Source organism: Triticum aestivum, chromosome 6D (genome assembly GCF_018294505.1).
Source record: "Triticum aestivum cultivar Chinese Spring chromosome 6D, IWGSC CS RefSeq v2.1, whole genome shotgun sequence".
Lineage (NCBI taxonomy): Eukaryota > Viridiplantae > Streptophyta > Magnoliopsida > Poales > Poaceae > Triticum > Triticum aestivum.
The window spans coordinates 14,216,258-14,239,992 of NC_057811.1; the positions used below are offsets into that span (position 1 = coordinate 14,216,258).

The following is a 23,735-nucleotide window of genomic DNA, read 5'->3' on the forward strand; positions in this document are numbered from 1 at the left end:
TTAGTCCCGGTTCCTGAACCGGGACTAAAGACCCTTATGAACCGGGGTAAAAGCCCCTTTTCCTACTAGTGATAAGCGCATAGGTGTGAGCTCCACTCAGCTCATTCCCGCATCCCGCGGCGCGGCATGTCGTGATCAGGCGGGCGGCGGAGGAGGAGTGCATGAGGGTCTCTTCTGTTCTCAAGGTCAAATAGCATGTGAAAGAGGAATCCTTATAAGGAGGTCCAACTCCTTTACAACTTTCAGAGTGGGACTTAACTTTCCACTACACCTAGTGCCAATTATACCCACATGGGTCCTTAGAGATTATCAAAAATTGGTAGATGGGCTCTAGGCCCACCCTAATATTTCAACAGGTGGTGGCGGCGGCGCTTTTCGGCGAGGGGCGCTATGGTGGAGAGGATCTGGACGACCTCGGTCATGGCGGGCCTGGCCTCGGGGTCCCACTGCAGGCACTCATGGTACGTGCGCCATGATCTGCATCTCCTCGGGCGGGAACGCGCCCTTCAGCACCGGGTCCGGCAGCTCCGCCACAACCAGCCTGCTGTCCCACAACCAGCTCCCGGGCACGCCGATGCCAGAGGCCATCGCAGACCTTGTGCGGAAAGGTACGTCACTTTTGCTTAGATATAATATAAGTAACCATGTCATGTTGACACGAGTTTCTAAATAAGTCTGCTGTCTTCTCCAGGCATCGATGATGCGCCTCGAGTGAGGCGCTACCCTGCATTCCCCAGCATCAGTTTGTGCGGTGCTTGGACCGGCATGTGCACGGCGAGCTTGGCGGCACCGACGGGCATCTTCTTCTACGAGGCACAGCTGCGTCCGGGCAGCACCATGACTATGTCCTTCCCTGCAGAAGCTGAGCCACCCATCCTCCCACACGACCTCGCCGAGAAGGTCCCCTTCGCAAACCTAAGCGCCGTCCTCACCACCTTCAACATCCCAACAGGCTCCGCCGAGGCATCCCACGTGGCGAAAACACTGAGCCTGTGCCAGTCGCTGCCGCACGCCGGCGAGATCAGGGTCTGCACCACGTCGCTGGAGAGCACCGTGCGGAGCGCCATGAACATGCTAATTGGTCGCTCCACCGGTGGTGACCACGGTATGTGGACGGCCACGTCGGTGCTCCCGGCAGGCGGCGGCCTGCCACGTCAGCTGTACGAGGTCCAGGCGGTCACCAAGCTCCATGGTGACTACTTCGTCGGCTGCCACAAGATGCCATTCCCCTACCGCGTCTACCAGTGTCACATGACGGCCGGGCTGACGGACAAGGGCTACGTGGTCTCTCTCCAGGGACTCGTCGGCGGGAGCCCGACAGCCAAGTTGTTAGCATTCTGCCACTTTGACACGTCCAAGTGGAGCCCGGCTCATCCATCGTTCCAGGTGCTAGGTACACACCCTGGAACGCCGGTGTGCCACTTCATGCCGTACGCCAATCCGGTGTTTGGCATTGGCAAGAAGGCGACCAAACCGTAGTAGGCTGCTACGACGTACGTACCAACAATCTATGCCATTCCCGTCTAGTACCACGGCCAATAATTAGCAGCGTGCAGGGAGCGCGAGGTTCATACGAAGGCTCTTTTCCTCTTGTCTGAATCTAAAGTGTTGTGGCCTAGCACGCGCAAGACATTTTGTATCGAGTTTACGTTTGTGAACGTGTTTGAATAAATTGTTATATACTGTGCCCCCAAATGTACATGGGCGTCGTCAGCTGTCAGTTCAGCTTGTGCCATAAGGATCACAAATCTATCTATCTATTGTATACTTATCAAACAGTAGTCAAATGAGCCATCACGTTACTTCACATTTATCCTGACTGTAAATTTTAGAGATTAACGGCTAAGATTTAAAAGATACAACCTTTACAAACAAATATTACCATGGACAAATAGTTTGACATGTCACGTACAACACGTCTATTTTTTCCTAGAACCAACACGTTTTTGGTTAACTCACTTGTGTTTCTACTAAAAGATCTATATATAAAAAAAACTGCCTTTGGTTGGTGTAGGAAAGTACGGCAACAAAACCGAACCAACCTGTGTTGAATGATTAGAGGGACAGTGGTAACCCAGCCCAATAAGGTTCAAGTCTTGGCGCTCGCGTTATTACTGGATTTATTTCAGAATTTTCGGTGATGCGCTTTCAGTGGAGGAGACGTTTCCGTCGACGACGAAGCGCCTGTGGTGACTTCCTAAATCTCAAGATGATATGCCGGCTCAGTCTTTTGAATGTGCTCACATGAGTAGGGTGTGCGTGTGTGTTCATAAGGATGAGTATATGCGCGTATGTATAAGCGCTTGCGTTTGTTACTCTGTTAAAAAAAGTAAGGCAACAAAAAAAAGATACAATAGATAATTAGGAAAGTGCCCAGTTTATAAAAGGAATGGTAGGGAATAGATTGTCCATCGCAAGTCCACCAAAAAAACAAAAGCGTCCCATAAAAAAAGCGTGATGGTAGAGTACACGTTGGTGCTGATGTCCTATATTATTTAAGCAAAAATTTCTCAAAAAAAAGAAAATTTAAGCAAAATAATTAATGCAGACTCCTCTTTTTTCTATGCACAAACAAAAGAACAATCACGAACCAGCCTGTGGTTGGATGGTTAGAGGAACTGTGGTATCCCCAGCCCATCAGGGTTCAAATCCTGTTGATCTACCGTGCATTCTGGCCGGCCGGCCGGCTGCATGAATGAGCAATCAAATTATGGTTAGTTTAATTTTAGCATTAGATTAGTTTGCATCTTTCAAATCATAGAAGAGTAATACTATTTTGTGCTGGTTTATTGGCCCCTTTGTATTTTATGCCTGATTTTGATCATAGATTTTAATAAAAATATGTTAATGCATGTTACAAAAAACGATATCAATGAATCCGTATTTGAACATAGTTTCCGGTAATACTAATTTTCCTATGTATAACTGATATTTTATTAGTTAAACTTATGGTCAAAATATGACCCTAAACACGAGGGGGGCTAATAAACCAGGACGAAGGTAGTAATAGATATACAAACATCAAAGACTAGATAAAAAACTTGATCTTTGATAGTGTCTCGTAAATCAGATTTTGAATTAACTATCTCGGGCCAAGTTTGGATCAGAGCCTCAAAGTGCCTGACAAAATATTTTGGCGTTGATGAAAGTGATAGTTCTGTTTGACTGAGATCCAATTATTTGGCTCTCCCAAGCTTGGTTACCTCATCCTGTTTACACAACCAAATGTTTGACGAGGCGTTGGAGCCTTGCAGGTCCTTTTCTCCACCAAAATTTGGCACGGGTTGGTTGGCTGGATGACACAACGCAATTGAAATGGATCCTAGATCTTCCAATATGTAGTACTGTATGTATCTATCTATCCTATGATTTTTAGTCTTATAGTTCTGGCTCCATTCCAGCTGGTAAGTTAATCCGGTCGAGTGGTATCTAGAGAAATTATCGAAGCCAAGGGCAGGCCAAAACCTGGGATTGTGATATATAGCACCGTTTGTCCAAGTAGCTCCATTATCTATTTTGACGCTTTTAGGAGGATAAAAAACAAACATCCCTCTAAACTTCGATGGCTATTTTATACTCCCCCATTTCAATGGATTCATGTTTGATCATAAATTAGACCAACTAAATGTGGATTATATGTGGTAATAAAAATTATATCGTTGAATTTGTATTGAAAAGAAAGTTTTCATTGGTTTACTTTTTAAGTCACAACAATATATATTATTCATATAATTTATGGTCAAAGTCTGATTTTGAGAAGTGTGCCCGTCTTATTCATTGGAATAAGCATTATGCAGCACTAAATCGTCAAAAGAACAGTTCCGCAAAACACAGTCAGCAAGTTAGCAGTCAGTACGCCCGTGTGACTATTCCTGGATCTCGGGCAGCTAGGGAGCGCCGGCGGCGTTTTGGTTCTTTCAATTTGTCCTTTATTGGCATTGGGTGTAGTGGAAAGTTTAGTCTCATCTCGCTAGTGGAGAAAGAGTTGGACCTCTTTATAAGGGATGTTCTTCCACATGCTATTGGAGTTTGAGAATAGAAGAGGCTCTCGCGCACTCCTCCTCCGCCGCCCGCCTCGCCTTGTCGCGCGGCGCGGCGCGGCGGGAATGATCCGAGCTGAGCTCACACCAACGCGCTTATTTTTCCTGTGGTGTCTCCTAACCCTAGCCGCCACGAACAGATCACACTTGCTCCACACGCATGCCCACCGTCGTTCCTTTTGCTGCTGCTGTTGCCGGTGACTCCATCCCGTCCGCCGCGTGCACGATCGACGGGATAGCAAGTCTGCAAAACCCCTTCTCTCCGGTTCCTGTACGGGAGAGAGGCGGATAGGTTTTTGAGAAACGACTACGCGAGTGCTCGCTGTTCGTCTACTTCCTCTATGCCCGCTTCGCCCTTGTCATCACCATGTCTACCAACGCCGAACGTGCCGCTGCCGAGAAAGTTGAAGCCGACAAGAAGGCCGCCCAGGATGCTGCTGCCGCCACCACCGCCGCGGCCTCTGCATGGCCTACTGGAGGGTATAACTCGTTTATTCCGCTCCTATTGTTTTCTGTTTTAGCCATGCTAGCGTTTACGTAGATCTTTCTGTAATTAGCGTAGTATGTGCTTGCTTCACTGAATATCAGTATGCGTTTATTTATGTCAATGCTATGGTAGTGATTTACTCATGGATTAAGTTAATCGAAAAATTGCCTATTTAATTAGCAATGAACTCAGCGTGGATGCCAATTGTGAAGGGATTTTAATACGCTGAGCAGGCTTGACCCGTTCATGGCTTCTTCCCCCTGTTGTGGTACCTTGATTGCCGTCCGTAGACGGCATGCACCCGAACGACTCGTTCCACACGATTTGCCCAGCTCGTTCGATCGCCGTATCCGTATGCTTATATCGTGCCAGTGCCGACCATTTTCTGCCGTCTGGACTATTTTCTTTCTGCTCAACCATTCTCAGTCCAGGACATGAAGAGAATAGCCCACACTCACCTCGCCGGCAGTGTCGCACTCTTCCTGCTGGCAGCTACCACCATTCCCTCGACGACGGTTGCCTTGGTGTCCTCCTCGGACGGCCAAGCCCTTCTGGCATGGAAGGCCAGCCTCGGCAACCCGACCGCGCTATCCAACTGGTCCCAGGCCACATGGGCGTGCGCCTGGGATGGCATTGTCTGCTACCAGGAGCGCATCATCTATCTAAGGCTCGTGGGACGCGGTCTCTCTGGCGGGCTCGACACGCTCGACACTGCAGCGCTCCCCGACCTCGTCTCTCAGGACCTCAGTGGGAACAACCTCGGCGGCGCCATCCCAGCCAGCATCTCGGGGCTGAGGTCCCTCATAACACTCGACCTCAGCAGTAACAGGTTCAACGGTTCCATCCCACCACAGCTCGGCGACATGCCCTACCTTGCAGATATCCGGCTCTACAACAACAGCCTGGTCGGCGCCATCCCACACCAGCTCTGCAGGCGCCTCTCCCTGGTGGCACTGCACATCTCGAACAACCGGCTCACCGGGGAGCTTCCAGGCTGCTTGTGCGACTTGCAGTCTATGTGGTATATGGACTTGTCAAACAATCGGTTCGCAGGGAAGCTGCCGGACCGCTGGTGGAACTTGCGGGCTCTTGAGTTCATGGATCTATCCAACAACTCCTTTTCAGGTAAAATCCCTGCGGCTATGGCGAACCAGAGTTGCTCTCTTCGATCGCTTTACCTTGCTAGAAATGGCTTCTTCGGTGTCTTCCCACCAGTCCTAATGAGTTGCAACTTGCTGGCCACCCTGGACATCGGGTATAATAGGTTTTTTGGTGCTATCCCTCCATGGATTGGGAGTCAAATTACATCCTTGAAAATTCTTAGCCTCAAATCAAACAACTTCACCGGAGAAATTCCTCCAGGATTATCACGGCTTTCGCAACTTCAGTTTCTCAACATAGCCAACAATAGCTTGACCGGCTCGATTCCTATAGCCTTCGGCAGCTTGACCTCAATGAGGAATCCACAAAATATTTCAAATACAGAACTACTCTACGGAACAAGATACAATGATAAACTCGTCATAATCTGGAAGGGTCAGAAGCAGATTTTCCAAAGAACAATCCGGTTATTAGCCGGTATAGATTTGTCGGGTAATCTGTTGTCTCAGTGTATCCCTACAGAGCTAACCAACCTTCGGGGCCTCCGGTTTCTGAACCTGTCAAGAAACAATCTGTCATGCGGCATCCCTGAAAACATTGGTAGTTTGACTTTTCTCGAGTCCCTTGATCTATCTTCTAATGAACTTGCTGGAGCAATTCCTCCAAGCATATCAAGCTTATTGGCGCTCGGCGCGTTGAATGTCTCGAACAATCATTTGTCGGGCAAGATACCCGCTGGGAGTCAGATGCAGACTCTGACCGACCCATCAATTTACTCCAACAATTCTGGACTCTGTGGGTTTCCTATAGACATTCCGTGCACAAATGCTTCGCTTGCATCGGACAATAGAAATGGTAAAGAGGATGACTGCTGGATGTACTACTGTGTGATTGCTGGGGTAGTGTCTGGTTTTTGGTTTTGGTTTGGCATACTCTTTACATTTAAGACTTGGAGATGTGGTTTTGTCTCATTTGTTGATGGCATGCAACGTAAGTTTATCAAGAAGGTGTCAGATTAGTTGTGTACTTGTGTTCTCTATTTCATTATGCCAAGAGAGAATGTATGCATAGTTGTGTACAGAGTAATCTTTAAATAAAAAGATCAGATTCGGGATCTAGTAAGATGCAATCAGTTTTAGCAAGATGTGGCATGTACATAACATTCCATGTATCTTTTGTGTGTGTGCAATGCAGCATATACGACAGGCTTGAAGTTACTCCCTCACAAAAAAAAACTATGGGGAGAATATCATACGGAAACCAATATTTGGTGTAATCCGGTGAAAGTGATGATTTGAAGTATCAAAAAAATCTCAAAAAATTATGGGATTTTAAGAGGGTGATGTTCTACTGGCATGCAAAATTTCAAGTTCAAACACATCACAGGATATGAGCTATGAAAAAGACAAAATCAGTATTGAATAGTGTAGAACAGTAACGCCACTATTCATTGATGAATTTCTCTTTTTCATAACTGGCATCATGTAATGTGTTTTAAATTGAAATTTCATATGACAATAGAAAATCATCCTCTTAACATCCCTTAATTTATTCAGATTTCTTTAGAACTTTTAAGCGTGGTTTCCACGAAGTTTTGTTTGAATGTTGGTTTCCGTATGATATTCTCCCCACAAGAAATACTAGGCACATATCATACCAGAACTTTGGTTCTTTTGTTTTGCGACAAAACTACCAATCTATTCATCAACTGTCAAGGTAGTACAAAGAACAACCAGAAGTAAAAAATATATCCAGGTCCGTAGATCACCTAGTGACGACTACAAGCACTGGTTATTAGCCGGTATAGATTTTCGGGTAATATGTTGTCTCAGTGTATCCCTACAGAGCTAAACAACCATCGGGGCCTCCGGTTTCTGAACTCAGTAATCATGAACAAGATATAAGAAAATACTAACAGCACAATAATGATAATATCTCTTAGTAATTCATAAGTTGGGTCTATCCAACAACATTGTTTCGCCAACAATGTGTTCTCATTATTAATAGCATACATGTTGCTCCTAAGAATTCTCATGATCAGAAAAACAAGATCATCAATCAATACATGAGCTAGTTCTAGAGGCATGACTAGGGATCATCTTGGTGTTCATGTTTCCGCACATGCATTTGGTTTTCCTTCGAATCTCATATTCTAGAACCAATACAATTATAGTACAGAAACATAAACTAATAACGAACATGGAAATATAATAATATATTTATTATTGCCCTTAGGGCATATTTCCAACAGATATGTCAAGTACCTCCTTTTGTTGAGAGCTATTGTGTGTTCTCGGCCATGGAAGGATCTCTCAGCAAGCTCACCAACGTTTGTCGTGTCATTTTGTTTTGCTGAGAGTTTCTCCCGGTGAAGTTCCGAGCCAGGAGCGCCTATTTCGTGCCACGTGTCATTTTTCCAGAGAACCTATATTCTGCTCTCGGGTAGCTGGCTAGATTGCGTCGGTTTGGTCGCCTTTGCCGAGAGGTGTACTCAGTATCGCTATCTTTTCCGAGTGATGCACTAGGCAAATTTGTTTTCAATGCTTTTATAAATTTGGTTTCAATTATGCCTGCATCAAAAGATATATAGCAATAGTATTTCACATATATCGCAATTATATCACATCCCACATATCACAAAAGTTCCCACATCATAGCAAAATCACCATTCCACAACATAGAGGAATATATGTTCTCAAGCTCAAGCACACATGCACAAGTTCTCAAGCACACACAAGGAAGAGTACAAGCACAGAAAGTCAACAAGCAAGAATTTCATAAGCATAATTGGGAGTTCACATGGTTTTGGATTTCAGAGTGGGAACACCAGGAGGCGTCATTCGGCTTGCTTGCCCAACTCCAAGTGGAGCTACCGGCTCATCGTTCGACCCTTGAAATGAATTGAGATGTAAGCATTTGAGACAATAAAATTGAATGCATATGGCAAAGACGAAAATGGTTTGCACTCGCATATCTGGCACTGATTTGCCTTGGATAGCATGAAGATTGGTTACCGTCAGCTTTAATGAAAAAGAAAACCAAGTAAAAAAAGAAAAAGAAAAAACTAAAAACACATAAAATAGAAAAAAAACAAAGGGAGACAGAGAGAGCAACTAGTTGATGAGCGCTTTTTCGGGAACCTCCTAAAAATCACTTGCGGTGGGCTGAGAGGCGCCACTTGGCGCGCTCTCGGCCACCGCAACGTGTCGCGCTCCGGGCGCACCCTTCGGATTTTTTTATTATTATTTTTCCGCACGCGTTTTCAGCTTTTTAGATAGTTTTTTCTGGTTCTTTTGGCTTTCCAGTTTTCTACGGTGTTTCTTAGCTCTCCGAAAAACAAACATTCAAAAAAATTCGCATGAAAAAACACACTTTTTTTGCTTCTGTGAGAGACATTGTTTTGCTTTCCTGAGAGGCACGGTTTTGCTTCCGCGAGAGACCCGAATTTGCTTCTCACCGCGAGAGGCACGGCCGTGCCTCTCGAAAACATCTTTCGGAAAGGAAAAATAAACATGCTCCCGGTTTGGTTTTTTCATCCATTTTTTTGTTAAAAAATTCGTGAAAACCTATAAATATTGGATCTAGTTTTCAAGATCTCGACGCAAGGAATCCGACGGTGGAAACGATTCGAGATTTGGACGCATGGTTTAAGAGTTAAAACGTCTTGAATAACAGATCTACGAAAAAAAATGAAAACTGTCATGTTGTGACTAGTGGCGCACATGTCGTGCGCCACTTGTCGCAACCTGGGAGGTAAGTGTGATCTTTGGAAGGAGTACTTCTCAATTAGTAATTCTGGGACAGAGAGGACTTGATCACAGAGTTGGTGGGCTTCGGGCCAGTAGCAAATTGACTGACTCAAATATAGGGTCAGTCAAAAGAAAAAACAAGCCTAGAACAACATACAACACAGGTCAGAAAAAAAAAAGCAGCACTAATCTTAGAGCAAAAATCAACGGCCAAGAAATGGACTCACCCAACAGGCAACTTAGAAGAAGCTGCCTCTCGGCCTACATGCAAAAACCCAAGCATTTCCGTCGTCACCGTCCCGCCACACCAAGCATTTCCGCGGCCTCTCGGCGTGGAAGCCCGGGCAGCAACGGTAGGCAGGTGGTGGCGACGGTGTTTGTCGGCGAGGGGCGTGATGGTGGAGAGGATCTAGACAACCACGGTCATGGTGGGCCTGGCCTCAGGGTCCCACTGCAGGCACTTCCTGGCGAGGTGCGCCATGATCTGCATCTCCTCAGGCGGGAACGCGCCCTTCAGCGCCGGGTTTTTGTGCGGGTACGCCCACAGCCTGAACTTCGGCGGCTACGTCCACAGCCCCAACATGCGGCGCCTCTTTGACGTCTGCAGTATCCCCATGCCGCACTGCGCGTGACGACTTTAGGCTACGATGTACATGCTATGTACAATTGCCACAGACACGCATATTGTACACATGAATAAATGGACCCTTGAAAATTGCTAGAATATGTTACGTATTTGTTAGTTTGATCTAACGGCTTAACAGGCCAGTTTGATTTAACGGCCTATCTGTAGTATTTCTAAAATTAGACTAGTTTTTTTCTTGAACACAACACAGACGCATACACTCATAGATACGCATATGCACTCACCCCTATGAACGCACGGACCACTACTACAGTTTGGGATTTCGCCAAGTTTAAAATGTTTGCCGAGTGCATTTTTTGGGGGAACTGGGCGAAGGAATCTTTGCCCAGTTTTTTTTTCTTTTCCACTAGGAAAATAAATCGTTGCCAAGTTTTCTTTTTTTTTTCACTGGGCAAATACATCTTTGTAGAGTTGCTTTTTTTTGTACTCGGCAAACATTTCTTTTTCTTTTTAAATTTTCTTGTCCCTTCTCTTTGTCGGGTGTATTTTTATTGCAGACGGCAAACATTTATTTTTATTTTTTGTTTTCTTCTTCTTCCTTTTCTTGTTTCTTTTATTTTATACATTATATTTGTTTTCTCATACCCTTTTATGCTCTTTTCTGTTTTATGTTATTTATCTTAAATTTTTATTTTTCTATTTCCTCCACCTCTCTCTATTTTCTTTTATAGGCATTAAGTGAATTTTCTTGAGTCTACGTTTAGGATTTACTCAAGAAAAAGAAAGGAACCCAAATAAAACATGAGGTACCAAGACTTGACCCCGAACATGTAATGTTTTGTTTTAGAAATTCCGAGAAATGCAAACCAACTCCGAAATGCATGGAAATTGGCATGATGCCCTCATATGGGACCTACATGTTGTGGTAAAATTTTGAGAAGGTTTGGACATAGTTGTGATGTATATCGCTTAGAAAACTAGGTCATCTCCAAGGAACAAACGTGGTTTTGAGAGGGGACGGGTGAGATATGAAGACCAGCAAACGTTGCTTCATCCATTGGTCTTGAATAGCGCTTGCCCCCCTAGCAACGCCGCTGTCTGCCACTTCGGCGGCGGCGGCCACCAGAGCACGCCGGACGCCACTCCGGCCTCCACACTCCCCCCCCCCCCCCCCCCCCCCCCCCCCCCCCCCCCCCCATGGCCGTCGGCATGGCTCCCCTGGCCGCTAGCCCTATGAGATGGGGGATCTGTCTTCCTCTGAGGATGACGAGCCCGCGTCGGCGCGCTCCTACTATGAGGTCCCGCACAGCTGCTCACCGTCGGAGCGCTCCCCACCCTGCCGCCTCCCCACCCCGTTGCCGACGCGGATCCTCTACGAGCGTGAGTTTTATACGGCATAACACATGAACTCGGCGTGGATGCCAAGTGTGAAGGGATTTTAATACGCTGAGCAGGCCTTGACCTGTGGATGGCTTCTTCCCCCTGTCGTGGTACCTTGATTGCCGTCCGTGGACAGCATGCACCCGAACGACTCGTTCCACACGATTTGCCGCCAGGTGGATCGCCGTATTGCTATGCATATATCGCCACATCGTGCGAGTGCTGACAGAGTATCTGCCGACTGGATTATTTTCTTCCTGCTCAGCCATTCTGAGTGAGTCCAGGACATGAAGAGACTAGCCCACACTCACCTCGCCGGCAGTGTCGTACTCTTCCTGCTGGCAGCCACCACCATCCCCTCGACGACGGTTGCCGTGGTGTCTTTGGACGGCGAAGCCCTTCTGGCATGGTAGGCCAGCCTCAGTGACCCGGCCGCGCTCTCCAACTGGACCCGGGCCAAGCCGATGTGCCTCAGCTGGGATGGCTTGTACTGCCACCTAGAACGCGTCGTGAAGCTAAGGCTCTCGGGACTCGGTCTCTCGGGCGGGCTCGACACGCTCGACACTTCAGAGCTCCAGGACCTCGTCACGCTGGACCTTAGTGGGAACAACCTCGGCGGCGCCATCCCTGCGGGCATCTCGCGACTGCGCTCTCTCGAATTGCTGGACCTTAGTAGCAACAGGTTCGACAGCTCTATCCCGCCAGGGCTCGGTGGCATGCCCAACCTCGTCTTCCTCCAGCTCTACAACAACAGCCTCGTGGGTGGCATCCCGCCGCAGCTCTGCAGGCTCCCCCTCGTCCGATTACTGGATATCTCCAAGAACCAGCTCGTCGGAGAGCTTCTGAGCTGCTTGTGCGACTTCCGGTCTCTTCAATACATGGACTTTTCGTCATTCTGGATGAGGAATAGTTATTCTTCACCCCCTCTATTTTACCACTAATGCACTGTAATTTTATGTTCTGTAAGTTTTGTCTTATTTCTGACGTAAAAAGAGACCGTAAGAAAATATACAATCGCCGTAAAAAATATTTTATGTTATGGAAAATTACAAACCTAAAAACATAGTGTAAAATATGCATAAACTCCAAATTTTCTTGTCTTATAACCTATATTTTTATTTTCTTATACGAAATTTTACGTAGTGAATCAATAGGAATGTAACTATTTGAATTCCAAATGTAATTTAATTATGAAGTGATCGTAAGATTACCTCGGATGAAGAATAACTTATTCTGCATCCTGGATGATGAATAGCATATATATATAATATAGGACGCCAGTTTGGAACACCTAGGTGCCTGGGCACCTTGCCTCTTCATCGTTGGATCGTGTTCAGCGATTGATTTGGAAACCAATAAAAATGCATCAATTGCTAGTTAATTTGGCAGGCTTTAATTCATAGACCGTCCCATGCATGCATGTCACGTGATAAAAAGGCAGGGTATTAATATGTAGGTCGATATTTATTACTTTCTTATATAGCATGTATTTTGCCCTTGTATAACAGATCAAATTAGGAATGGGTACGTATGACGCAAGATTTCATTGGATATATACGCACTCTGAGAATGCACATAATTTTGGTAGTAGGTATTGCATACCCGTATTAGATAGTTAAAAAATAAAATAAAACATAAATAGTTCTAAAAATAAATTATTGGGTATATACGTACCCTCATGTGTACATAATTACATGAGTAGGCATTAGATACCTGTATTTGTACATGATATCGTTAGTAGGTATTTTTTTTATGCAATCGTTAGTAGGTATTAAATACCCATATATTTACATAAATTATTGGGTATATACGTACCCAATATGTACATAATTTCGTTAATAGGTATTAAATACTCATATTAAATAGTTAAAAAATAGAACGTAATAGCTCAGAGAATAATTTACTGGGTATATATACCCGCGTATGCACATAATTTTATTACTAAGTATTAGATACCCGTATTAGATAGTTAGAAAACAAAAATACGCGTATTACATACTCATAGTAGTTCAGAAGAAAATAAAATATTACTTTGATTTATTGTATGGCAAGTCTTGCATGCCTAATAGTTAAAAATGAACATAAAATGTAAACACGGAAAGTCTTGCATGAAGAATAATTAGGAAACACATCAAACATTCATTGTGCGGCTGTACATATCTAAAACAATTAAGGTGTCCGGGTATACATACATATATATATATATATATATATATATATATATATATATATATATATATATATATATATATGTATATATATATATATATATATATATGTATATATATATGTATGGGGTCGCGCTATTCGTCATCCTGGGTGAGGAATAGTTATTCTTCACCCCCTCTCTATTTTGACATCAATGCATCGTATTTTTACGTTTTGTAAATTTTGTCTTATTTCATACATAAAAAAAGAACGTAAGAAAATATGTACTCGCCGTAAAAAATATTTTATGTTACATAAAATTACAAATGTAAAAACATATTGTAAAACATACATAAAATGTGATTTTTCTGATCTTATAACTTTTTTAGACCAAATTTTACATATTGAATTAATGTGCATGTAACTATTTATATTCTAAACGTAATTTATTTAGGAAGTGATCGTAAGATTACCTCGGGTGAAGAATAACTTATTCTGCATCCTGGGTGATGAATAGTAACACTATATATGTGTATATATATATATATATATATATATTTGTGTGTGTGTGTGTGTGTATGTATGTATGTATGTAATGTTCCTGATTATACAAAAAATGTACAATATTTATCAAAAGAGTAGACGTAAAAAAAGTATAAGTTGTCAAAGATGCTAATTATGTATTTGAAAAATCTTAAACGTGTATGTAAATTTATTCCTGATGTATATAAAAATATAAAATGAAACAAAAAATAAACACAAAGAAACAAAGGAAAACAACGAGGAAAAACAGAGAAACCGGTAAAAATGAAAAAACATTAAGAAAAAAACCGGTAGAAAACCTGAAAGAAACAAAGAAAACGATCAAAAAACAGAAAACAAATAAAGAAAACCAAAAGAAAATATAAAAGAAGTAGAAAAGGAAAAACCCAGAGAAAACCGGTACATAGAACGAGCGATTGAACTAGCGAGCGGGCGAGCCACCTATATGTGCGCACCTTCACGCGAGACGGATGCTAGGTGCACCTTGGGCCGTTGGCTAGCGCTCATATATATGTGGTTGAGAGACACGACCGAGCATACGTTTTGCCTTTAATTTTTTTCCTATTTTACATTTTTTGTTTTCTCTTTCAGGTGTGTTCCTTTTTTTTGTCGTTCTTTCCTTTTTTAACCTTTTTATAGTTTTCTTTAGTATAAACATGCTTCTAATATATGGTGAATATTTTTAATACACACTGAACATTTCCTAATAGGCGTTGAACTTTTGTTTAAAAATACAAACTGAATCATTTTTTGAATATGCGGTGAACATTCTTCAGTAAAGACTGAACATTTTTTCATATGCATTGAACTTTTTTAAATACAAACAGAACAAATTTTGTAAATATATTGCGACCCTATTTTTAATACACGCTGATCATTTCTTAATATACGTTATTTTTTAACAGAAACTTAATTTTTTTTAATAGTTTGAATTTTAGATACACACTGAACAAATCTATAATATATGATGGATATTTTTTTATACAATGAGCTTTTTTTATATTTGATGAACATTTTTTAGATACACAATGAACAAATTGTTAATATACGATGAACATAACAAATTTACAATGAATTTTTTTAACGTATGGTAAACTTATTTTTAACATATGGTGAACTTTTTCCTAACACAAAATGAACATTCTTAAAATGCACGCCGAACATTTTATAGAAAATACATAGAAACCATAGAAGGGGAAAATAGAAAAAATTGGTCAGAAAACCAGGAAAAGTTTAGCAATGAGTATGGAGAAAACCAGGAAAAGTTTAGCAATGAGTATGGAGAAAACCAGGAATTCGGTCGGAAAACAATGAGTATGGAGAAAAGTAGAAATGGAAAAAAATAAGCTTCAATTTTTAAAAAATATATTAGTCATGCATTTACAAAATGCTAAATTCATACAAAAAAACCATTACCGATGAATACGACAAATGTATACAAAAATCATACAATATATATGGAAAAACTAGACATAAAAATACAACTGTAAAAAATGCTAAACATGTATTTGGAAAATGTTAAATGTGTATATAAAAAATGTTCCTGATATATAGAAAAAATGTACAATATGTATGGAAAAACCAAACATAAAAAATGCGTGTTCTAAAAAATGTTAGTCATGTATTCAAAAAATGTAAACACACATACACACACAGATATATATATTCATCACCCAGGATACAGAATAAGTTATTCTTCACCCGAGGTAATCTTATGATCGCTTCTTAAATAAATTACGTTTGGAATACAAATAGTTACATTCATATTGATTCACTACGTAAAATTTGGTATAAGAAAAAAAGTTATAAGACCAGAAATATCGCATTTTATGTATGTTTTACAATATGTTTTTACGTTCATAATTTTAGTAAAATAAAATATTTTTTACGGTGAGTATATATTTTCTTACGTTCTCTTTTTACATATGAAATAAGCCAAAATTTATGAAACATATATATATAATATACGATGAATATTTGTTTATGTACAATTAACTTTTTTTGAACGTACGGTGAACTAATTTTTAACATATGGTGAACTTTTTCCTAACACAAAATGAGCATTCTTAAAATGCATACTGAACATTTTTTAAGAAAATACATAGAAAATATAGAAGGGAAAATAGAAAAAATCAGTCGGAAAACCAGGAAAAAAGATATAAAAGAAATGCAAACAAATTCATCGTTATTTAATTTGAAAAATGTTGACATATTTAAAAAACATTCTTTTTTTTAAATTGTCACCGAATTTGAAAATTGTCTATGAATTTAAAACAAAAGAAATGAAGAAAAAACATCATACTTGGAAGAAACTAAAAAAACCGAAAAACAAGGAAAATTAGAAACTAAAAAACGATAGAAAGCCAGAAAACCCGGGGAAGAAAATAGTTTTCCATCCCGGGAGGTTCCACCAAAAGGTCGTCTTTTTTTCTCAATTACGTCACGCCCTACCCAGTTAAGCACGAGCGTATCGTTGCCTTAGTGGCTAGCCCAGTGATCCCTAGAAGTCATTTTTATAATCTCTTTTTCTGGTTTGAAGTGCGATCACTGGGCCGGCCCTTACGTGCGATCGACTTCTTCAAGCTAAATATCAGTTGCGGCGAAATCACTAACATCACTCATACTTTTTTAGATTGTGACAACTGGCATGGCTGCATGTGCGTCACTTGTCGTAATTTGAATTTTTTTCTTTTTTCGTATATCCGTTTATTCAAAATATTTTATGTCTTGAACCGTGCGTCCAAATGTCGAACCGTTTTCATCATTGAATTCCTCATGTCGTGATCTTCAAAACTAGATCAATGTTGATATGTTTTTTTAAACATTTTTTTCACGAAAAAATCAAACCGGAAGCATGGTTTTTTCCTTTTCCAAAGAGGCACGGCCATGCCTCTCACGAAGCACAACCGTGCCTCTCGCGGAAGCAAACCATGCCTATTGCGGAAGGAAAAAAAATAAAAAACACGTTTTTTCCATTTTCTAGAGGCACGCCTCGTGAAAGCATATTCATGCCTCTCGCGGAAGTAAAACCGTGCGCGGAAGGAAAAAAAAAACATGCATTTTTTCATTTTAGAGAGGCACATCGTCAACCGTGCCTCTCGCGGAAGCAAAACCAATGCTCAAACCAAAGCTTTTTGAGTAGTTGTTTGTGCGGAAAAATAAAAAAAATCTGAAGGAAGCATCCAGAGCGCGACACGTAGCAGCGGTTGAGAGCGCGTCACGCGTTCTTAGCTTATCCGCAAGTGATCGTTGCGAGGCTCTGGAAGGAGCTCTCGTCAATTAGTTGCTCCCATTGCGGGGATGCATATTGCATATGCAAGCGCCGTGACGCACATAGCAGGGGCATTAGTGTGGTTAACTACGCCGGTATTGTAGGGAAGTTCACTGTAGCATTGGTTCACTGTAGATCGATACTCTTGCGCCCGTTTACAATAGTGGTGTTTTTTTAATGTGACCAGTTTTTAAAAAGTGAACATTTTAGAAAAGCTAATTTTGGAATTTTGGAAACATTTTTTGAATATTCTGAAGAATCCTAAACATTTTTTGAAAACGAGAACTTTTTTGAGTTAGCGAATAAATTTTGAAAGGAGATTTTTTTAATTCAGAAAAATTTGGTAAATGAGAACATTTCACAAAATTATCGAACATATTTCAAAAAAAACTATTTGCATTTGTGAATAAATTTTGCAAAATAAAATGATTATTTAAATTTTGAAAAACTTGAACATTTTCTTAAATCCTGAACATTCTTTAAATTTGTGAACATTTTTTTCAGAACAAGAACTCTTTTGGAAAGTGTGAATAATTTTTAAATTTTCCGAACAAATTTTTAAATCGTGAACATATTTTGAATTGGTGATCAACTTTGAAAATCAGGGCATTTTTTAATTTTTTGTTTTGAAGGAAAAAACAAAAAAAGGAGGGAAAAAATTCAAAAAACCCTGTAATTCAATCAATAAAAAGGAAAAACCCGTTGAGGAACCTTCTAGAAGTTTTCCAAGCCGAAAAAGCCAGACAGAAACTTCTAGCAGGCTCCTAAAACTGGAAGCACGTAACAACAAACATGAGCCGACCCATTATCGCTCACTAGCTCCGCCTCATGTGCCATCGGACGGCGATGCCCTTTTGGCATGGAAGGTTAGCCTCGTCGGGGTAACCGCGCTCTCCAACTGGACTAGTGTCGCGCCGGTCTGTGACTGGCTTGGTGTGTCTTGCGACGCCACAGGACACGTCCAAACACTAAATCTCGAAGGACTCAATCTCTCTGGTGGGCTCAACACTCTCAAGTCTCAACACCATGACGCTGCCGGCGCTCGTTGTTCGGAACCTCTGGGGGAACAACCTCGGTAGGGCCATCCAGGCCAATATCTCACAGCTGCACTCTCTCGAAACACTCGACCTCCAACAACAGGTTAGATAGCTTCATCCCACCACAGCTCGGTGACATGCACAACCTCTCCGTCCTCCAACTATACAATAACAGCCTCGTCGGCGACATCCCCCACCAGCTCTGCAGGCTCCTCCACATGCAGGTACTGGACCTCTCGAGCAACCGGCTTACATGGGAGCTCCCAGAATGTTGGTGCAACTTCCAGTCACTACTGTACATGGACCTATCAAACAACCGTCTCACCGGGAAACTCCCGAGCTCCTGGTGGAATCTGGGGTATATTGAATTCCTGGACCATAGAAGGTCGTCTATGGTTTCACCTGGATCTGGTGGAATCTATGGTAAAATCCCGAGCTATCTTAGGTTGCTTTATCTCGCTAGAAATGACTTCATCGGCGCCTTTCCGCCGGTGCTAAGTAGCTACAACTTGCTGGAGACCCTGGACGACATTGGGAACAACGGGTTATGTGGTGTTATTGAAGGAAATATGCCCTAGAGGCAATAATAAAGTTATTATTTATTTCCTTATTTCATGATAAATGTTTATTATTCATGCTAGAATTGTATTAACCGGAAACTTAGTACATGTGTAAATACATAGACAAACAGAGTGTCCCTAGTATGCCTCTACTTGACTAGCTCGTTAATCAAAGATGGTTAAGTTTCCTAGCCATAGACATGCCTTGTCATTTGATGAACGGAATCACATCATTAGAGAATGTTGTGATGGACAAGACCCATGCGTTAGCTTAGCATTATGATCGTTTCAGTTTCATTGCTACTGGTTTCTTCATGACTTATACATGTTCCTCTGACTATGAGTTTATGCAACTCCCGAATACCGGAGGAACACTTTGTGTGCTATCAAACGTCACAACGTAACTGGGTGATTATAAAGATGCTCTACAGGTGTCTCCGAAGGTGTTTGTTGAGTTGGCATATATCGAGATTAGGATTTGTCACTCCGTGTATCGGAGAGGTATCTCTAGGCCTTCTCAGTAATGCACATCACTATAAGCCTTGCAAGCAATGTGACTAATGAGTTAGTTGCGGGATGATGCATGACGGAACGAGTAAAGAGACTTGTTGGTAACGAGATTGAACTAGGTATGATAATACCGACGATCGAATCTCGGGCAAGTAACATACCGATGACAAAGGGAACAACGTATGTTGTTATGCGGTTTGACCGATAAAGATCTTCGTAGAATATGTAGGAGCCAATATGAGCATACAGGTTCCGCTATTGGTTATTGACCGGAGATGTGTCTCGGTCATGTCTACATAGTTCTCGAACCCGTAGGGTCCGCACGCTTAACGTTCGATGACGATTTATATTATGAGTTATGTGATTTGATGTACCGAAGGTTGTTCGGAGTCCCAGATGAGATCACGGACATGACGAGGAGTCTCTAAATGGTCGAGACGTAAAGATCGATATATTGGAAGGCTATATTCGGACATTGAAAAGTTTCCGAGTGATTTGGGTATTTTTCGGAGTACCGGAGAGTTACGGGAACTCACCGGGAGAAGTAATGGGCCTTATTGGGCTTTAGTGGAGAGAGGGGAGAATGGCCAAGAGGTGGCGCGCACCTCCCCCTGCCCAAACCGAATTGGACAAGGGGCGGGTGCGCGTCCCCCTTTCCTTCTCCCCCTCCCTCTCTTTCCTTCTCTCCTACTATAGGTTAACGCGACAGAAAACAAAAAATTTCCGACCTACGCACTAGCCCAGGACCACTATGGAGACTGCATACATGGTTTGATCTGTTTCGTTACCGACTCGTAGCGCAACGGGAAGTAGAGTCGATGACGATCGGCGGTGCAGATCCCCGCAGCTAGGATTTACAACCTCCCAACCGCGAGGATGTATACCCTCATCTGCTCCTCAGACAGCCCTCCGGGAGGCGGTCGAACAGCCCCCCGGACGGTGTCGCGGACAGCCCTTCGGGAGGACCTTCGAAACTCGAACGGTCACTCGGACAGCCCTTCGGGAGGACCTTCGACACTCGGACGGTCACATGGACAGCCCTTCGGGAGGCACTCACGAACTAAGACCGAAACTACGATCTCTCCACAGAGTTGCACACATACGGTGTCATCTATCCGGCAGGGCTTCGCCGTCCAGAACTAGTTCCTGCCGGAACCCAGACAGCCTTTCGGCTCTACGAAACTATTTCGCGGGGAGGGAGAGAGAAGCCAGATCATTGCATGGCACTTGTATGTGAGAAGGGATGAGGTTTGGGCTGCCCACTCCTCCTATATTTATAGGAAAGCCAAGGGGTAGGGATGGCTCACAAAAACCCAAAATGCCCATGCAAATGTCACACATGAAGGGCATAATGGGGAGTTAAGTGGAGCTCCATGGAGCCCCACACATGTGGCCGGCCAATCCCATTGGGGGACCCCCATGAGGAGCATGCTTGGCCCCCAAGCCCTTCTAGAAGCCTTTTGGAGATATCCCAAAAGGTGACTCAACATAAAATATCCCAAAAAGCACTTTCACTATTCATGACGACATTTTTCAGCGTCTGTTCGAACTAAAAATATTTATGTGGGCTTAGAACATTTCCAGTACCCACCAAAATTATTTTCAACGCGTTCCGAAACAATTCCGGTTTAGTGATTTTCATCTGCGAAAAGCATCTGAAGTGGCTCCGGCAGCTCCGGAACATTTCCGGTTTTTATCTCAGAAAATTCCAAAAAGCTTCCAGAATGATTCTGGCATCCTCCAAGAATTATCAGGCATGTGCCGAAACCAATTTGACTTAATGGTGTATCCCGAAACAACTTTTCGGTATCATCGAAACTTATCAGATGACCTCTCTCTGCGGTATGATTCCGCTGTCCGAAACTTTTCGGTGTCCGAAACTTTTTCGGTGATTTTCTCTCAGACTCCCTGTCTAGTATTCAGCACATAGATGACCCTTAAGCGTGTGACCCTATAGGTTCGGTGAAGTATAGACATGACCTGGAACCCCTTCCGATCAATGATCAACATCAGAGCCGTGGACACCCATATTGACCCCTATACCCACACGAATGAATATTCGAGTGAACCTCCAGTTACAGTGAGCTATTCCTGTTGCTTCGCGATATGTCACAAACACCCGAGGTGAGATTTATTGCATGCCCATGGACGAACAATTTGTCCACCATGCAAGTTACCTCGTTACCGGTTTTGTTCTCTTTTCTCGTTTCCGTGTTCCGGCATCCCAGTGATCAAATCACACTGTGTCTGGCCAGACGATGATGGATACCGTAATACCGAGAGGGCCCGAGAATATCTCTCCATCGTCGGAGGAGCAAATCCCAATCTTGAGCTATCAAGTTACTTAACACACTTTTCCATGAACCCGTAAGCCGCCGTAATAGCCACCCATTTACGGATGACGTTTAACAAACCCCAAAGTTCATGAAGCAAGCATGAAGAAACTCGATACTCTCATGGTCTAAGGAATCATGCAAACGTTAACCATCTCTGTGTTATGTACCATTAACTTGTGACGAATGAATCTCTTAGCATAACATCATGCCGGGTCGATTCAACACAAATGTTCTCTTAACATTGTGCCCTCAAGGTTGCTGACATAGACATGCCCATGATCAGGAAAACATAACCATCATGCAACACTTGAGCTAGTCTTAGAGGCCAGACTAGGAATACATTTTACTGTTTATTATTCCACACGTGCTTATGAGTCTTCCTCCGAGCCTCGTGGTTATTGCAGACTCGAGAACCATAGCAGTTATAGCATGGAACATAAACATAATTATGAACTCGGAGATAAATAATATCATTTATTATTGCCTCTAGGGCATATCTCCTACACCTACTCCGAATAGGAAAGAGGAGGGGAATCCTACTTGGACTGGGGAGTCCTAGTAGGATTCCCCACACCTGGCACGCCCCCCATGGGCCGGCCACTTTTCCCTCCCCTTCTTTATATACATGGCCAGGGGGCACCCCAAAGGCACTCAAGATTTGTCTTAGCCGTGTGCGGTGCCCCCCTCCACAGTTACACACCTCGGTCATATAATCGTAGTGCTTAGGCGAAGCCATGCGCCGGTAACTTCATCATCACAGTCGTCACGCCGTCGTGCTGACGGAACTCTCCCTCGGCCTCAACTGGATCAAGAGTGCGAGGGACGTCATCGAGCTGAACGTGTGCTGAACACGGAGGTGTCGTACTTTCGGTGCTTGGATCGGTCGGATCGTGAAGACGTACGATTACATCAACCGCGTTGATATAACGCTTCCGCTTTCGGTCTATGAGGGTACGTGGACACACTCTCCCCGCTCGTTGCTATGCTTCTCCTAGATAGATCTTGCGTGATCGTAGGCAAATTTTTTGAAATACTACGTTCCCCAACAGTGGCATCCGAGCCAGGTCTATGCGTAGATGTTATATGCATGAGTAGAAATCAAAGAGTTGTGGGCAATAATAGTTATACTGCTTACCAGCATGTCATACTTTGATTCGGCGGTATTGTTGGATGAAGCGGCCCAGACCGACATTACATGACCGCGTTCATGAGACTGGTTCTTGTTGGGGATCGTAGCAGAATTTTAAAATTTTCTACGCATCACCAAGATCCATCTATGGAGTTTACTAGCAACGAGAAGGAAGGAGTGCATCTACATACCCTTGTAGATCGCGAGCGGAAGCGTTCAAGTGAACGGGGTTGCTGGAGTCGTACTCGTCGTGATCCAAATCACCGATGGCCGAGCGCCGAACGGACGGCACCTCCGCGTTCAACACACGTACGGAGCAGCGATGTCTCCTCCTTCTTGATCCAGCAAGGGGGAAGGAGAGGTTGCTGGAGATCCAGCAACACGATGGCGTGGTGGTGGAAGTAGCGGGGATCCCGGTAGGGCTTCGCCAAGCACAAGCGCGAGGGAGAGGTGTCACGGGAGGGAGAGGGAGGCGCCATGGGCTGTCGTGCGGCTGCCCTCCCTCCCCCCACTATTTATAGGGGCCCTGGGGGGGGCGCCGGCCCCCTGGAGATCCCATCTGAGGGGGGGCCGGCGGCCAAGGGGGTGGCTTGCCCCCCAAGCCAAGTGGGGCGCCCCCCGACCCCCAGGGTTTCCAACCCTAGGCACAGGGGAGGCCCAAGGGGGGCGTACCAGCCCACCAGTGGCTGGTTCCCCTCCCCACTTCAGCCCATGGGGCCCTCCGGGACAGGTTGCCCCACCCGGTGGACCCCCGGGACCCTTCCGGTGGTCCCGGTACAATACCGATAACCCCCGAAACTTTCCCGGTGGCCGAAACTGGACTTCCTATATATAATTCTTCACCTCCGGACCATTCCG

The 23,735-nt window shown here is 43.6% G+C and overlaps 1 protein-coding gene and 2 pseudogenes across 1 annotated transcript; all 3 read left to right on the top strand.

Moving 5' to 3' along the window:
• The first annotated feature begins 472 nt into the window (after positions 1-472).
• LOC123142318 (protein RAFTIN 1A-like) lies at positions 473-1,479 on the top strand. The gene is made up of 2 exons (XM_044561289.1): positions 473-608; positions 692-1,479. Exons 1-2 carry the CDS (start codon positions 473-475, stop codon positions 1,477-1,479), a joined length of 924 nt encoding a protein of 307 aa, XP_044417224.1.
• Positions 1,480-4,961: 3,482 nt separating this feature from the next.
• LOC123142319 (receptor-like protein EIX2) lies at positions 4,962-6,647 on the top strand (annotated as a pseudogene).
• Positions 6,648-11,201: 4,554 nt separating this feature from the next.
• LOC123142320 (LRR receptor-like serine/threonine-protein kinase GSO1) lies at positions 11,202-18,920 on the top strand (annotated as a pseudogene).
• Positions 18,921-23,735: the final 4,815 nt, after the last annotated feature.